Source organism: Tursiops truncatus, chromosome 17 (genome assembly GCF_011762595.2).
Source record: "Tursiops truncatus isolate mTurTru1 chromosome 17, mTurTru1.mat.Y, whole genome shotgun sequence".
Classification (NCBI taxonomy): domain Eukaryota; kingdom Metazoa; phylum Chordata; class Mammalia; order Artiodactyla; family Delphinidae; genus Tursiops; species Tursiops truncatus.
The window spans coordinates 65,282,052-65,300,705 of NC_047050.1; the positions used below are offsets into that span (position 1 = coordinate 65,282,052).

The window sequence follows — 18,654 nt, forward strand, 5'->3', positions numbered from 1 at the left end:
AGTGAGAAATACTGCTTCCTTTCCCCTCTCTAAAAAATGTGGCCTGTTGATCCTTTTCATATAATTACACTCACAGATCTAAGAGAAGAAAGACCCCGAAGGAGCCTTTTTTTTTTTTTTTCTTTTGATAGATAGCTGAAAAGGAGATTTTGGTCACCTAGGGTTTTTCTTCCAGGGAATACTTCTTGAACATTTCTATTTATAGCACATATTTCTTCTGCAGCTTTTAGGAAAGGCCACCTGGTGCCCAGCCAAGTTGGCATGATCATTACCTGATTGGGACAAATGATTCACACAATTTCTGGAAATCACAACCATACCACCCAAAACAAGAGAGCCGGTCCATTGTTTCAGTACAATGTGAAGCATTCCCAACAGTTAGCTCAGTGTTTTTCATCAAACCGTAAGAGTTAAATTCTTCCTGCTGAAACCTAAGTGCATTTGAGCACTCTGAGAGGACTGGAGTCACATTTTCTAAAGGTAGATGATTCCTTTGTCACTTCAGGTATAAACTGTTATACATGAGCATGGCTATTAGTACAAAATCTGCTTCTATCAAGTTTCAGGGAATATAAGGATATGAATCATACCAAATTGTATATCTTCATGAAACCACCAATGTGTTTGGTATTACACAGTGCCCGTTTTGCTGATTAATGAAAACAGATGTCACCTACAGATTCAGCGTAAGTTCCTGTTTCATTTAACCAGGGATCCGCAATGTAAGGGAGACATCTTGTCATGGCTTCCACTCTGGAGCCTTGGATCCTGATCAGGTCCAAAAACTGAAGGTGACACTCTCTTCCCAGATTGGACCCTGCCGTGTTGAGAAAGCAGTATTGAGAATGTTCATTGTTGGGGAAGGACTTTATGACCCTAGAACCTTGGGGGAGGGATTTACCTTTACTTTACCAACCTGGGCATTTCGGTTTAAGGGAGTGTTTGCAAACTTTAGGCTCTCCTGGATGATGAACTGAACTCAGGAAGGCCATATTATCCTCATGGGGAGAAACAGAGTGAGCACCAAGGTGTCTTTCCAAAAGTAATATACCTGCATCTAGCTTTCCAGTGCTTCAGAAAGCTTATTTCCTCTCATTTCTCCCCTGTCCCCCACTCCACCCCACTACTCTGCTTCTATCATTTTTTTAATGGATGATTTCAGCGTTGAATTTGGCCCAAGAGCACAAATCCATTTTCCTACTCACTTCCACTAAACTGTTAACGGTGGCGGTCGGGGGAAGGGTGGGGATGGGAGCTGTTGGGGGAAGTGGACAGGGAGAGGGCAATCCATAGAGAGGGACTTTCACTTGTTACTCCTTATAATTCTTGATGGTTGGAAGTTTTTGCAGTGAGTAAATATTCATGTATTAGTTGCCTGTGTGTGCTTTTTACCTAAAAAGAAAGTTCTTATTTTCTTCATCATAGCATCTATCTTTGGAGGTTGACTTTTGGCTGGTCAAACAGAAAAACAAGAGGTGATGTTCCATAGCTCTTTTTAAATTGCAACAGAATAATTTTATTTCTTTAAAAATTTTTTCGAATGCAAATTTTTACATACGGAAAAGTAGACAGGATATTGTAATGGATACTTATACCTGGATTTAACACTTACTGACATTTTGCTGCATTTGATTTATCCTTCTTTAAAATTTGCTTAGTACTTTAAAGTAGTTTATGTTTTAAAGCAAATTACAGACGTGTTGGCATTTCACTCCCAAATATTCTATAGCACATCTCTAAAATTTAGGCTATTATCTTACATAACAATAATGCAATTACCATATCCATCAAAATTAACAGTCATTTCCTAGTGCCACATCATGCCCATCCAAATTCAAATGTCCTCAGTTGCCCCAGAAATTTCTTTCACAGATGATTTGTTCAGACCACACAGTGCATCACTGCACTGGGGAGTCTTTTGTAGCTTTTTGAAAGGCATTTGAAGGGCATCAGGATTAGGAAGCCCGCCTTGATACCCAGTTGGAAAGAGGCCATGATGGAGAATAGCCTTACCTTCCTTGGGTGATGGCTTTGCATGGCAGAGGCTACAGCACGCAGCGTTCTTGCTTAATGACCAAGAGCTAGAACAGGAACTGGCCTGTGATTACCCACTGACATGAGTTTAGGATTGGGTGAACAGGATGGAAATCACATGCAAATCTAAGCAAACTTTACTAACTTCTAGCAAAGTTGTCAATGAGAAGAGTCAGGCATGAGGATGATTACATCTATTAGGAAAAGAGAATACGTTCTTAAATTTGTTGAATTGAGGCTTTGTTGCTTTATAGTGGTATTAACTCCATTTTCCCTCTTCAGAGAAGGAAATTTAGCCACTTATCCATAGCTTTCTGCTTAAACATTGAAACTTGAATTATTTGTGTTGAGTGGCGAATCTCCTTAGCTGATCAGTTCATATGCTGCCCCTTGATTGCCCCAAGAGTCCCAAGTTCAAGTCCTCATTCTGCCAGTAACCCCATGTGATTTTCATTTCAGCTTTAAAAATCACTCAAATATGCAGGAAAATGGGGGACTTAACCCAGTATTCTTTAAGATGATTTTGGTTTTGAAGTTCCAGGTATCCCTGAAAAAGTCTGACTTTGTTGATTCCAAATTTCTCTTTCTGGCATTCTCTGGGGATTGAGATCATACATATTCCTTTAGCATGGGGAATAAAATCCCATTAATTTTATTAGCTGTCTTCTTATCTTGTAATTTCCTTGCCCGGTTTCACATCTTATTTATTTATTTGTTTATTAGAGAGACTGTCAATAGGGCATTTATATGTCTTCATCTAAATTGGAGTTTTGCTTCCTTTGAAGGATCTTAAACAAGCAAAGCCTTTTTTTGAAAAGGCTCGTGGGTGCTCTGTGAGAGAACTTGATAACTGGACCTGGCTTAAGACATCAGAAAAACCAAACATCTTCAGAGATGGAGGCTGAGTGAGGGGACCTGGGTGTTCAGAGATTGTATCTGGTTTCCCTGTACAACTGCCAGCTTCTAATTTTGAAAAGGGGAAGGAGAAAACATTTCCTTGAGCCCCTATATGGGCCAGGCACCATATTAGCATATAAACATGGCTTATTTAATCTTCACTACAAGTATAAGAAGTACAGTATTATTATTACTATTTTCCAGAGAAGGAAACCGAGGTTTAGAAAACAGTTTTAAATAATCTTCTCAAGGTCACATAGAGAGGAGGAATCAGTGGATCCATGTCCGGACTCGATGCCAAAGCTCTCTGTCTTCTCCTTCTCATTGCCAGCTACCCTGTCCTTCATCTGTACCTCTTAGAAGGATAGATATTGCCAGTGGCCATGGCTAAAACCTTGGAATGCATATATGACAGAAATAGCATTCAAAAGGTTGTATCTATGAGTGTATGTGTTGGTTGGAGAGCTTCAGTTTTCAGGAATCAAGCACTATTCTTTCATTTAATATGAAATTAACTAAGTTCTCAATTAATCTCAGGTCTTCACCCCTAGGAAGACCTCTGCTGGGATGACCCCTCCCCTTCTTTACCTGAGTTCTTATCACCTCCTTCCCATCCTCCTTCTCTTGCCCTTCTCAGAGAGCCTTCTCTGACCCCTCAGACTAGGTTGGGGCCCCCCAGTACCTCTCTTAGCTCTCTGGCCACCTCCTTTTGGAGCACATTATTTATATATATTTAGTTGTTGCACATAGTGAGACGGGTTAGCATAGAGCTTAAGTAACTGGCCTCCAGAACTGATCTGTCTGGGAACATAACCCTGTCCGCTTCTACTTATTAGCTGCACAGCTTTTAGCCAGGTTACTTATGTACATGTGTGCCTCAGTTTCCTCATCTGTAAAATGGGGTAAGGCTAGTACCTAGTAACCACTGAATAGCAGTGATGATCATCAGTCAATCCAGGTAAAGTCCTTAGAACGGCACCTGGCACACAGCAAGCACTCAACCATTGTCTTGTTTTGTTTTGTTTTTGTTTTTTTACTTTCTCAATGGATAGTAGTTCCAGTGGGGACAGATGCTATATGTGTCTTATTTACTGTTGTTCTCCCAGTGTCTCCTCACATTGTGGATACTCAAGAAGTATTTATTGCATGCTGTATTTACTACCTTTCTAAACCACACAGCTCTGAATCCTACTGAATACTTGCTGCGTGCTGGTAATTTTCATATATATAATCTCTCATAACTCTGTTAAGTTCATTCTTATTGACATAACAATTTTACTGATGAGGAGAGTAAAACTCAGAGAGGTAAACTGCTCTGCTCCAGGTCATACAGTTACTAAGTAGTTGAGGTAGTATTGAAACTCAGCTCTGGGGAACTCTGGGCCCAGGGCTCTCGCTCCTTTCTCTTCCCTAGGCTGCCTCTTTGTGCCACAGAAAGAACAATGAACCTTATGTAAACCCTATGTAAATAGGAAGTTCTGGTTTCATGAAACTGAAGCCAGAGCAAAGTAAGCAGAAGTTAACAAAAGAGTCACAGTCATCTGATATTTTTAAAAAAACCCAAACCTCTTCCTTGTTTCCTAGATACCAAAATGGATGTTGATTCCTGAGTAGAGATTGAAAATCATTAAGGCTTCTTCCTGGAGGTCACAGATTTCTGTATGGAGGACTAAAGAACCACTTGCTAATGCTGATTTATAAGTAACCGTTATATCCTCTCGGGCTGCACCAAATTGTAATAGTTCCCAGCGTCGGACTGCTAGGCTGGAAGTCTGTTGGGGAGCTGCGGCTGTTTGCACTGAATTAAGGGCAGTTGGTGCCAGTGCTTCTCAAACTGTAATGTGCACGTGAATCACCTCGGAGGCCTCATCACAAAAAGCACATTCTAACTGAGTGGGTCCGGGGAGGGGCCTGAGATTCTGCATTTCTAACAAATTTCCAGCTGATGCCAACGCTGCCGGGTAACGGACCACCCTTTGCAAAGCAAGGGTTTATAGGGCTCCCGTGGGCTATATTTTAGCCGAACACAGAGACTCCAGTAAAGGGTGGCCTTTGCAGTCAGAGAAAGCGCAGGGGTCTGTTGGGGGAGCCACTGGCATTCAAGTCTAACTCTGCCACTTGATGGAAGTAGACCCATGGGCCAGATCCTCTCTCTTGAGGTGTGGGTGTCCTCACCTATAAATGGGCATGCTTAGTACGGGGAAGGAACAATGATTTGCTGCATGTTACCTCTAAGGCCCCTTTCAGTTCTAAGATTGTATGACTGCCTGACTCATTCTGATGCTGGCATTGAAGTTGAAATTCCTTTTTTTTTCAAAAAGGAACTGGGGAAGGGGGGGACTTGGGATCTTGTGACAGTAACCTCCTAAGCAGTAGCCTCAGAAGCCAGTCGATGCCCCCTGAGACCCATGTCCAGGGTACAATTTCTCCACTCCTTTCTGCTGCTCTGTGGTCAGTGACTTCTGCCAGGTAGCCAAGAGAATTTTGTCACCACGATACACTGGTATTTGGTCTTTAAATTCCCTGACCATGAAGGCAGCCTTAGAAATATGACAGTGACCTTTAGTTAGAGCGATATGGACATGGACTTCAGAGCTGGGGTGAAGCTTGGAAGACACAGAGCCAAAAGGCCCTATTCCAGGGGAAGAGACTAATCCAAGGACACACAGTTAGTTGGAAAGAAATCTGGGCCCAGAGCTCCTGCTGGCCCACTGCCAGCCCCACATTTCCCCTGCAGTGTAAATGAATGTAATGTGCAGGTTTTAATTATATGCCCTGGACGTCCTTAGGCAACTGTCATAAAATGAAATAACACTCCAATGTGAGGAACACTATCTGTGTTTTCCAGTATCTCATGGTGTTCTTACTCTATTTGTTTCTTTAGGCATCCATAATTTAAAAATGAAATTCCTAATACTTGTTTCAGGTATTAGGTATTGTTGGCAGTAATTAAAGACACTGAACTTGAAAGCTCCTTTCCTTCTCCTATCATATGTGAGGAGAATTAGTCATGTTCCCCAGGGACTGATGCTGCCTTCTTACTCCATGTATGCTGAACACTGAGAAGTGATTTTTATGTTAGAGAGTCAGGAGAGATCAAGGTTGGACAGAAAAGACAAGAAACATAGAGGAAAAGACCGTTACACTGTCCATGGCATCCTGGAAAAAACTGTAAAACACACCATCTTTCACGCTTCCCATCTCCCTGGGTCCCATACTTTCAGTGGAATTTTCATTCTTTGGCACATTCAGAGCTTTTAGAATATTACTATGAGCAGAAAGAAAGAGGAAGGAGAGTGGGAGGAAAAAGGAAGGAACAAAAGCTTACTGTTTGTTAACATAAAACTATGACAACAAGCTTTATCATAGAGTATTATTGGCGTTGGCTTTCTTCACATGAAGTGAGATATTAGGACTATTATGATGAGAAAGATGTGCTTCCACAAGTAGATAGAGTTCGTATCTCACGGGGGAGATCATCCCACTGACCACCGGCATTGACTTCTTTGGACAGACCATTTGTCAGCAAATATTGAGAGCTGATTTGGTGTCAGGGGCCATGGAAGGTATCATAGGAGGTACAGGTACACATCATATGTGGAACCACGTCCCCAGTAGGTGAACTGTCAAGGCCTCTCCAATAAGAGAGCTGCCAGAACTATAATAAAAGGCATATCCTTGCCTTGTCAGCATTTCAGTCAAGCATTTCTCCTCCCATCCCTGCCACTGTTCCCAGTGTCAGCCTTGAACCTCAACCCCCTTGTCCCTATAGCCTAGCCCCCCTGCCCTTGATCTTCCTAACTTCTTACCTTGCTGTTTGCTCTCCGTACTGTGTCACCCTGTCATTCTGTCTTCGTGCTCAGAATGATGGTTCAGGCTCTGCTCACCTTTCTCCTCCTTGACTTGTCAGGTTACATTATCTTTCTGGCTGTGCTATTCCAGGTCATCTGAATAAACTCTGTAAGTCATCACTGTCCCTGGGAGCTCCCCCATTATATAACCTCAAGGGCCAGTGTATTAGTTTCCTCTTGCTGCTGGAACAAATTACTACAAACTCAGTGCCTTAAATCACAAATTAATTATCTTACAGTTTGGAGATCAGAAGTCCAAAATGGATTCACTAGGCTAAAATCAAGATGTCAGCAGGACTTTTGGAACTTCTAGGGGAGATTCTGTTTCCTTGCCTTTTCCAGCTTCTACAAGCTGATCACGTTCCTTGGCCCAAGGCTCCCTTTCTCCATTTCCAAAACCAGCAATAGCCTGGTGAGTTTTTCTTATGATGTCATCTCTCTGGTTCTGATCCCTCTCCCTCACTTTTCCCCATCAAACGACTCTGTGATTACATTGGGCCACCTGGATGTTCCAGGATAATCTCCCCATCATAAATACAGCTTATCCAAAGCCTTCATTCCTCTTGCCACGTAATATAACCTATTCACAGGATCCAACTTACACTTTGTTTCCTGGACTTGGGAGACTATACTACCTAGAGGTGGGCAGGTGATGGCTTGGGGAGACAGTTGGTCAGAGAAGACAAAGACGGCTCAGATTCTTGCCACTTTACTACACAGCTTGCTGTTACCTACCTCAAAATTTTGCCAAAAACCATCGTATCTTGCTGAAATTGTGCTGATATTAATCACTTTGAGACTACAACAGAAATTCAGTATGTAGCTATTGTCATCAAAAAGACAAAACAAACAGGCATTAAATACTTAAATACCTAAGGAACATCTAATATTAAATATAACATAAGTTATCAGTGCAATAAATAATAATAATAGTCTCAGACATCTTTTAAGACAACTTTGTCAAACAATGAGCTGAATACTTTCCATGCAGATTCTTTTAATTTCTGAAACAGCTCTATCAGGCAGGTGCTATTGATATGTGCATTTTAAAATAAGGAAATATAGGCTTAAAGAGGATGAATGAGTATATTGCAGAAGGTCGCACAGCTAGTATATGGAGTGGAGGGATTTGAATCTGGGTTGGATTCCATTTCCCAAACACAACCACTATGGGACACTGCCAATTTAGGTGTTCAGGGGAAGGGGCAATCACAGTGAGATGTGCAGTAGCTAAGAAATGCTTCCTGACGGTGAGCATCCGTGAGCTCACATTTAACAGTTTGCTCAGTGGGAATCCCCTTAAAATTCCTCTAAGACTGTAGGGGAAATCAGAACTTACTTATACTCTAGCTACGGAAACAAGCTTACACCAAGGGTTCACCTGTGCTGTTAGGGCAACGTGCATTTATGACCCATTCTCCGTTTATTTTGCCCTCCCTTTCCCATTTTGGCAAGGTTATTAAAAGAGAAGTCAGCCTTCCTGCATTTAGGTCTTAGCTTGTCCTCTTCCCTGTAGCCCCTGAGGGGACATTTTTTGCCACAGCCAGATGAGGGCATGCTTGGGTGTGGGGGAAGGACTGATGGAAGTACTGACTGTGGGGTGTACTCACCTGTGTGCTCTAGAGACTGTTCTAGGGACCACAAATCAATATGGTAGACTCCCATTAGAGACTACAGACCACACATGTCATTCATTCATTCATTTATTCATTCCTTATCAAGTATTCAATTTGTATGCAATATGAATAAAGAAATGAGCAAGACATGGTATCTCCTTTTAAAGATCTAAGAATGCATAGGAGAAAATAAAAATCATTCTCTCTTAATAAATAAATTTGGACTCAGATGCAGCAAATGAGCATTAAGCACAAAGTGTCCGGAGTCTTATATACATATTACTATATTCTAACATATTGCTATAAATATTATAACTTCTACTAGGGTGAGATCTCTTTGAAGACTAGGGCTGTTTTAGCCACGTTTGTTCCTTTAGAGTGCACCACATGAATTCTCACCCATAGGAAAGGCTTTAATAATGATAGTGTTGAAGCAGATGTAACCCACTTTAATACACCAAGGAGATTCCGTGGAGATGGCCATGCCTATTTGTTTTGTTTTGCACCAAGTCACTGATTCTGAGACAGGGAAAGACATGATATTGCTCCTTGGCATGGTTTTTGAAAGGGCTGTCAAATTTCAGGGGTAGATGAGTTTTCAGGCATCACAGCTCCTGGGCATGTGAGGTAAGACAGTCTGATGCTTAAGATCCTGAGCTTCAGAGACAGAGAGATCTGGCTCCTAAATTTGCTTCTGACTCTTCTTTTCTGGGAGACCACGGTTCATAGGTTAAAATATATCCATGATGATAATGATGGTGTTTATTATGACAATGATGCAAAGTTCACATTCACCGAGTTCTTATTATGGACAGATGCTACCAGTTAGAGAGCCCACATGTGTGAAATCATTTCATTCTTGCACTAACTCCTAAAGGTAAGCAATATTATCCCCGATTGTTAGATGGAAAAATTGAGGCAAAGAGAGGTTAAGTAATTTGCTCAGTCACCCAGGTAGGCATGGGATTCAAATCAGATAAGCTGGCTACAAAGCCTATACAGTATTATTATTAAAATTCTTATGATATTTGTGACTTTTCCGGGGGATTGTGATTTCAATAGAACTGGGATGGAAGTTTTTCAAACCTGAGTTTGGAACCAATGATGGCTCTCTCTTTTATCTTTTCCTTCTAAAATTATAAGCACTGTAAAAGTAGAGACCACATCATCTGCTTGTGAATTTGTATTTTTATTTTTAATTCGTTGAACAAGTGGTTGGTGCTGCTAGCGAATTGAATTCCTCATCACACCTCTCTGGTCTTGCATTAGCAGGTGTCTCCCTCTGGGCTGTCTGAGATTTGTTGTGCTATAGTGGTTAAAAGGGGGTCGGGGGTAACAGCTGTGTGTTCAAAGGAGAGCATCCATCAGGGCAAGAAGAATTGAGACGGTGGCTGTACGCTGGTGGTTAGTGTGCAGAAGAGAAGACTCAGGGCCCATGCTGGCTGGCCCTCAACCACATGACAGACATTTCCCTGGGGCCATAGAGCATCATGGTTAAGACCTTGATGCATGGCGTGCTGTGGAGTGAGAATGATCTGGGTCTCACACCCAACTCCACACTTCTAGGCTGTGTGCATCAGGGAAGCTAACTTACGAAGCCTCACTTTTTTTTAATTTGCAAAATGAAGATAGTATTACAAATCCAAAATGCCTCATTCGCATTTCTAAAATCCCCAAATATCTGAAGACAGAAAATATTTTCATAAGCCCGTGGCAAACTCATTTGGCAGCTAAACGTGACCCAAACTGACATGGGGCTTGTTGGGGTCTTTCTTTATCTCACTTTTTGTCAATATGCATGTATTTTGCTGCTAAATATTAATGTGTTTGATTAAAGCACATTACCCCAAGACTTGCTGATGGTGTTAGATTAGATACAATATATGCACTATATTACTTTTCTAAAATAATAAAAATAGTTATAAATATCAAAATTCACCTTGCCCCAAAAGTTTTGTATAAGGGGTAGCAGATCTGTACTAACTGCCTCATTAGGTTTCTATGTGGATTAAGTGGAATAAAATATGGCAAGGGTTTGGCACAGTTACTGGCATGTTATAAATCAACAAGTATTTCATTTCCTAAATAGTTATTGCACTCTATGTATTAGGCACATTAGTTAAGCAATTTTGTTGTGCTGTCAATTCTATTCTTTTTATAACAACATTATAATACAACATCGTTTAAGGGTGCTCCATTATTATCTCCAGGATTTTTTTTTCCAAGATACCTTTGAACATTTTGATGTTGGTACTTCTGTGATTTTCAGAAAATTTCAATTGTTAAGTTTTTTTAGGGCACAAAGGGGACTTACGCTCCTTATTCCAAAGGCATCTAAATGGTTTGATGACTGAAACATTGAGAGATTGCAGTTTTCATTACACCACCAGGAATAACTAAGCTCACACATACACAAGCAACAACTATGTCACATCCACTGCCCAGCCAAGCAGCGTCACAAGATGTTAAGTCAGAAAATGTTGAGGCACTCCACGTTCAGAGATAAAACGTCAACAAATATGCATCTTAGAATTGATGAACGGCAGTATTGTCCCATGAAGAGTAGAATTTAGGTGGAGTTCAGGGAGGTGACCTTGAACATGCTCTGAAAAACCAAACAACAAAACTTCCGCACAAACTGATTTGTTCAAAGATGGCCTGGGCTACCTTGGGTTTTATTAAACTCCAGTTCTCTGGCAGTGAGGGAGCTGAGCCTGGACAGATGCTGTTGGGGATAGTGTAGCAGGACTTCAGATTCCTCAAAGTGGTTGCATTAGGTGACCTGTGAGAACTCTTTGGATGCTGAGATTCTGTTAAACTCTAGGAGGAAGAGAGATAGTCCAGGTGTGTTCAATAGATGCTGGTGTGATCTCCTTGACCTCCAGGTTGTGCTGGCCCTGGGACCGTCCTCTGAGTGGCTGGTTTTGCAGGTCGTGTTCAGTGCTCATCGATCATACTTTCTGTTCTGCTCTTGTCCAAAAAGCCAAGTATAGGGGGAAAAAAATGTTGAGTTTTGAAACATCTTTCAACTGAGATGAAGAAAAGTGTTTTCATTTCACATGAAATTGTGGATCAACTTGACAACATTTGTAGAAACCATGAGAAAGCTACTCACAGTCTTTAAGTTAGCTACTGCTGATGCATGTTGACATTCTCTGATGGAAGGGGTGAACCCAGCACACCCCCTTTCCCTGGCAGAGCTCTGAATCAACTGAGATGCATGGAGGTGGCCAGATGGAGAACAGAATGCCAGCCTTATTACTGACAAAGAGAATGATGGAGATTGAGGCAACAATAGATTTCTAAAACTGTTCCCCAGCATTAAGCTGGCTTTTCCACCCAGCTACTGACAGTGCAGGAAAAAAGACATGTTTCTCCTTGGGGTCAGGACTTTATTCTACATGGCAGAGACACAGCTGCTCTCTGCAAGCACTTTTGGACTGTTAAAGGGAAGCAGAAAGATGTGCTATGAAAGCCCCATGCTTTGTCCCAAACTCTCCAATGAGAAGATTTGGGGCTCTCTATGTGGAGGAATAAGCAAAGGGACAGGAGTATTTAGGGAAAATTTTTCTTCAGGGAGCCCTTGGAGTGGGAGGTAAGTATGCCCCATCTAATTAGCCTTTCCTTGTGTGAGGCCTTTTTTTTCTTTTTTAATTTGATGCTGAGGGGAGAAGATCCTGTATCTTTTGTGGCTTGTCCTTTGAAAGAATTTCACTCTCCTGGATCAGATTTTATATTTGCAAACTGTCATATACAAAAATTATAAATAACCCTGATCTTGATGTTTGGAAGAAAAGAGGTGATGTATTGTATCAAAAGGAGGCCTCCGTTCATTGCATGATGATGTGATGGGGAAGCATTCCTAGAAAAGTTCTCTTTATTTTTATTTATTTATTTTTTTAACATCTTTATTGGCATATAATTGGAAAAGTTCTCTTTAGATACATTTGTGCCAAACGAACTAGCTGTGTGAACTTGGCCAAGTCATGTCACCTCTCCAGGTCTCTTCCCTCAGGGGTTAACCCCACAGTGCATTGGACGACTGCCTAGATCCTGTCCATCCCTCACAGTCTCTCCTACTCTGCTCTCCTATTTCCAAGAACAATAATTACCATAGAAAATATCATCTTGCCCTAGACTGTGATCTTCATGACTTCATCTGTGTGAACAGACAAACATCAAAAAACAGCTGAAGCATAACACAGGATCTACGGCAATGTCAAGGGGCCCTTCCTTAAAACCTCCAGTTGAGATAAACTCTCAAACAAATAGCACTTGTGTGTCAGGAGGGAGGCAGGAGAAGGTGGTACAGTATGAAGCAGTCTTTATTCAGGGTATAAGCTTCCATATCCTGGGACAGTGAGAACTTTGTCTTTTCGCAAAGCCTGCTTCAAGTGCTTGCCTGTGTTGTTGCTTGAGGACAGCGAAGAAGAACGGCATGAGTATGAGCTGCTTCCTTCCTAAATCCTTCAATCCCTCTCTTCAACCCAAGACTGCAACTTCTGTGGCTTCTGGATAGGCTCCCGGGCAGGGGATCAGGCCAACCTGCATACATGCGTGTGCGCGTGCGCGCGCACACACACAAACACACACACACACAGATACACACACAAGAATCATCACACAGCTTGCTACCACTGAGCTGTAGGAGGAGGGGACAATGTGCTGTGTGGCCCCCACACAGCATTAACTACTTCTTGGTCCCACTCGTGACTCACCTGGGAGGACTTCACTGTTCCCCTGCCCCAAAGCCACCTGAGCACAATGCACATGTGTCCATTACACTTTTCTGCCTAGTAAGGCACTTATTTTGTCTTCACATATGTCTATCTCTTCTGAGCTCTTTGGATGCAAAGAGTATATCTGATATAGTTTTCATTTCCCAGTCCCAAACCCTGGCATATAAATAGCAATCAATACATGATTTTTGAATGAATTGGGGTTAAGAAACATAGGAAACACCTTTGGGGTCCCTGCCCATCTCACACCACCACATTTACTGAGAACAACCACTGCTCACTGTTAGGGGTGGGCCCCTGGCAGCCATGAGACCCCTCCCCTACTCCCCTATTCCAACAGTGGAATAGACTGACTCAATCTGGGCCAATCACATTCCCTCCAGCAGTTTCAGAGACAGGCCCAGGCTTTCCCTGGCATCCAAAAAACAATGTAAGCCCTGCAGAAGATAAAGAAATGAAGACTATTTCTATTAACAATGCCTGTTTACTGTAAAAATTCAGACAATGTATACATATCTGATGTACAAGTTAACGTTTAGGAATGGCTAAGAATATTTTGTAAAAGAAAATTAGTAAGGGGTGGGGGCTTGTCCTACCAAATAAAAGTAGCATAGTAGTGGAGAAGTATAAATAAGTTGGTGGAACAGATAAGATCCAGCTATATATGTGTATACATTCTATGGTAAACGTGCTATTTCAGTTCAGTGGAGAAAGATTTTTTTAAATGGTGCAGAGACAATTGATTTCACATTTGGATGAAAATGAAGTTAGCTTACCTTAAATGGAGTATAAAAATAAATTCACATGGACTGAATATAAACATAAAAATAAAATTATAAAATCATTGTTAAAAATAATATTAAATAAGACTGTCATACTTTGAGGTAGAGGAGGCCTTCTAAGCAAGACAGGAAACTCAGAAACTATAAAAGGAAAACAAAATTAGCAGCTTTAGTTATGTTACAAACAATAATTTTAAATATTCTGACTGTTAAACTCCATAAACAAAGAAAGCAAATAATAGATTATGAGAAAGTATTTACAACTCATATAACACAATAAAGGATAATAGTTCTAGGATACAAAGAGCTTCTACAAGTTAAGAATTAGAAGACAAATAATCTAATAGAAAAATAGGCAAGGACATAGTATTAAGGTCCTTTTTTTTTTGGTAAAATACTGATTTTTAATTCAAAGCAATAAGTAAGCAAGAGCATAATTTGTTCTGTGCCCCTTAGATGTAAAGCCTGTGAACTTTTGTGTGAATGAGCTCTTCTTAAATATAAGCTGTACAATTTTGACATTGAATTCGCCTGATCTGTTTTAACAGACGAGTAATCAGAGTTGTCAAGGATGTGTTGCGTGACCCCTCAAATTCATTTGACAGCTAGTTGTCAATAACACCCCCTTTTGTGATTTTGTGAGAATTAACTGTGATAATGCTCAAGAACCCAGGAGAAGGGGCTGGAAACAGTGGAACTTAATTATTTCCCTTTCACTTTTCCTCTTCTCTTTCACTAGGCTACTTAAAAGCAGGAGGTGTCTCAGATGCATTTTTATGTCCCAGTGTTTGTTGCAATGTCAGAAAGGAGGAAGGAAAGAAGGGAAGGAGGAAGTGAGGAAAGGAGGGAGAGAGGGAGGGAGGAAGGAAGGAAGGGAGGGAAGGAAGGGAGGGAGGGAAGGAGGGAGGGAAGGAAGGAAGGAAGGAAAGGAAGGAAGGAAGGAAGGAAGGAAGACACCAGACCACATCAAATTTGGCAGATTCCTGGTGCAGTTCCTCTTCTAGCCACATGATGGCGGCATGAGCATGGCAGCCCTCCTGAGCTCTCAAGTCTTCCGCTTTAAATAGAACCGGGGCGCCTGGCTGTGTTTGTGTTTGCGCAGGCGAGACAGAGTTACACCCAGCCTCAGCTCTCTAAGCTGAGCTGTAATGCAGGACACACGAAAATCTTAAAAGGGTTTCACCGTCTTTCTTTCTAGAAAACCCCCAACAGGAATTTGATAGTAAAAAGGACTTTGTAGTCGTTTTCAAATGGGGAGATTTCCTTCAATACACAGCGTCTGCTCGGCTGGGTTTGCAATCTGTGTGCCAGAATGGCAGTTGGTGAGCCACCGGCTCGCTGCTCCCAGGGCCCGGCTGGAGCGGTCAGCTGGTGGAATGATGGGAACTGCAATCAGCCGCTCTGCACCAACATGCCCCGGGATGGAGAATGTGATTTGTGACACAGCAGCTTGGGAACAATAATGAAAACATAATTGTTCCAGGCGGATTGCTCTGTGTCTTTCAATTGCAAAGCTGCTTCACATCGCGTGAGAGAAACTGTAGTTCTTAGCTTTTGTTTCTCTAGGACAACCAGAGGCACACCCAGCAACTGTCCTTCTGTCCCCAGTTACTTAGATGTTTCTTTGAACCCCAGAGAAAGGCTGTCCCCTAACCAGGAAGAACCTGCCCCAGCACCAGGCTCCTTGTGGCAGCCTGTCTGTTCAGGCAGAACCACCTAAGTCATGGACGTGGCTTTCAAACCTGTTCATGGCTTCCACTGCTACCAAGAACATGCTGTTGTACTGTTTTGTTTTTTGCCTTCTGGAAAAAAAAAAGTCCTCGCATATGTATTTCCCTTTAGAGTTTACACACAGTTCTCATTTTGTCTTCATCACAGCCTAGGAAGGAGGCAGAGGTTATTAACATATCTTACAGACAAGGACACCAAGAATCGGAAAGATGCAATGATGTGTCTGGAAACTTCATTTCCCAGCACAGGGGTGAAGAGCAGAGGAGTCCGAGGTGGGTGGCCTGGGTTTGAATCCCCTTCAGCCTCTGTAGGTTACCTGACGTCTCTGAGGTCCCGGTCCCTAGTCTGTGAAACGAAGAGAAAGACGACAGCCCTTTGGGGACGGGGGAGGACCAGATGAGATCATGCCCGGAACCTCCGCTGTGGCAGGGGCTCATTGGGAAAGCTGGATATCAAGCACCTTTTTACACTCTCTCCCACCCTCCCAACCCCACATTCTGTGCAGACAGTTTCATGTGGTTTCAACAGCTTTTCTGCTGGGCGAGGAGAGGGTGGGTCATCTTTCTGCCCGAGCTTCTCTGGCTCTCTATAAAACTTTGCTTGGCTTCTAAGGATGGATTATCTGAGAGATTAATGCTGGAGGGACCACTCCTAACCTAAGCGGGGCTGGAACTGCTGGATAAATATATCCCTTTTTCATTCTCCCAGCTGAATTGTTCTGAGACGTATTTTACCTGGTAGGACACTCAGCCACAATCACTCCTAGTCATGGCCGAATTGATAGCATAATTCTGCATTCGTGTTTCTTCCTTCCTTTTACTCACTGGTGCTTCACTCATGGTCCTTGGGCTCACTTCCAAAATAAACTACCTCGGTACAAGCCTCTAATTCAGGCTCTTCATTGGGAACCCAGGCTGGGACAAGGTGGGAGAGAAGCCAGGCCTCTGACTCTAGGGTCAGGAGTCCCTCAGTCTACACACACACACACACACACACAGACACACACACACACACACACACACACACACACACACACACACACACACACACACACACACTTTGTTCCACGTCCATAGTAAGCAGGTGGAGCAAGGGATAAGTTTGATGGGCTCTAGAGTGTTCCCAGAGCATCTCATGAATTGTTGGTGGCCCCTAAAGAGCAGGGAGCATGCTTGTTGGGATCCTTAAGGATATGGGTTCGTGTGTATTAATGGGCCTTAGTGTTCAACCCCAGATGCCACGGCAGCAGAAACCACCTTAGAGCTGGGGCTAGTATCAGGTGGAGTCCGAAGCTGTCTTCATGATGTGATTTAAGGGCACCATTGGGCTCTGTGATGCAAATATATTATATAGGTGGGGTGACACGCTAACCTCAGGCCATTTGCCACAGTGGGGTAAGTTGGAGCTTGCAGGGGACAGGGCAGTCCCAGGTGAGAGCCATGTGCTCGTACCTCTCCCTTTAAGCTACCATTTATTGATGACCAGTTATGAGTCATGCTTATCTTCTGTGCACATCAGTGTTGTCTTAACCCAGGCTTCACAATAGAACCACCTGGAGCAGTTTTAAATGCCTGTGCTGGTCCACACTCCCGATTCTGTCTTTATTGGCCCGAGGATGGGGCTTGGGTATCCAGAAAGCTCCGTGGTGCTTTTCATGTGCAGACAGGTTTGAGAACCATTGATACAAATTGTCTTTTTTTACTCTCACCCCCAACCTTCCTAGGAAGATATTCTTACCCATTGCTTTGCAGGACGGGAAGCAGTGAGCCTCCTGGAGCACTTAAGACACACAGCCAGTTAGCTATGGAACAAAGAGTCACATGCAACTCTGTCTGACTCTGAAGTGTCAGCCTCCCACACAGAGAATACTTGCCAAATTTCTCTTTTGAAAAACCCAGAACAGAAGAGGGTAAGCATATTCCTCCAGGAGCGGATATTAGGGGCACCAAAGCAGAGATTTCACATATTTTTCTGTAAAATTGATATTCCAGGGATACAGGCTGGGGTGGTTCATACCACAACCATGGTTGCAGGGGGATCACAACACTGTGGTTTCAGCAACTCGGTTCTGATCTGTGTCCCACCCCCCAAATAGACAAGAGAGAATTGGGGGTCACCATGAGGGGATGGGCGTGGATGGAGGAGAAGGAAGAAAGTAGGCAGGAAGAGGTTCCTTCAAGATCAATTCTGCTAATATTTCCCACCATGTTGGAAAAGAAAGCTCTTAGCTTTGGATGATGCAGGCATCAAAGACTGGTGCAAGCACACGTTCATAATGTCAATTTCACTTGTTTTCTACTTCAGAGGTCAACAAGTATTTTCTGTAAAGGGTCAGATAGTAAATATTTTAGGCCTGTGGCCCATCTGGTCTCTGTCACAACTACTCAACTCTGTTGCTGTAGCATGAAAGCAGCCGTAGACGCTCCAGACACGAATGGGTGTGGCTGTCATCCAATGAAACATCATTTACAAAAACTGGCAGGGCCCGCGGATTTGGCCTGTGGGGAGTACTTTGCTGATCTCTGCTCTATTTTGCTTACTTACAAGCATGACTGAGGCAATTAGCCTAACTTCTGCTATCCTAACTTGATTCATCCCTAAAATCTCCAAGGAATGGTGGGCCTAGATACTTACAACAGCTACTGATTTTGTTCTCTCAACACACACATGCACCTGCATGTACACGCACGTGTGTGTACGCGTGTGTGTGTGCATATTACTCATCTTCATGACCTGGATTTCGTTTCTGTGTACGAGAACAATGAGCTTTAAGGAGATTTGATTTAATTCTTTATGTGTAATAAGTTGAAGGCCATAAAACCAACATTAAAATAATTAAAGGTGTTCTTTTTACTAACAGTATTTGTTGGCAATTCTGAACAATGTCAGTATTAAACTATACCTTCCTAAAAAAATATTTTGTGGCAGTTATCTTTGGACTTTAATTGTATATATTAAATATATTTTTGAATATACATATATATTAAAGTTAGAACATATTTTA

The 18,654-nt window shown here is 42.4% G+C and overlaps 1 protein-coding gene and 1 long non-coding RNA gene across 3 annotated transcripts in view; one reads left to right on the plus strand and one right to left on the minus strand.

Annotated features, from left to right (window-relative positions):
• The window catches only part of LOC109549456 (uncharacterized), a 663,670-nt gene that overhangs the window by 251,412 nt on the left and 393,604 nt on the right, over window positions 1-18,654 (plus strand). Inside the window, exon 1 of one of the 2 annotated variants that reach the window (XM_073794753.1) lies at window positions 15,383-15,922. The exons of the other annotated variant lie outside the window; for it this stretch is intronic. Coding sequence (XP_073650854.1) covers window positions 15,643-15,922 — 280 coding nt within the window. The 5' untranslated portion in view covers window positions 15,383-15,642. Of the gene's footprint in view, window positions 1-15,382; window positions 15,923-18,654 lie in introns of those variants that run through there. 2 annotated transcript variants of the gene reach the window in all.
• The window catches only part of LOC141276945 (uncharacterized), a 38,225-nt gene continuing 35,513 nt past the window's right edge, over window positions 15,943-18,654 (minus strand). Inside the window, exon 3 of the long non-coding RNA XR_012327354.1 lies at window positions 15,943-15,995. This is a non-coding gene — a long non-coding RNA (uncharacterized lncRNA). The remainder of the gene's footprint in view (window positions 15,996-18,654) is intronic.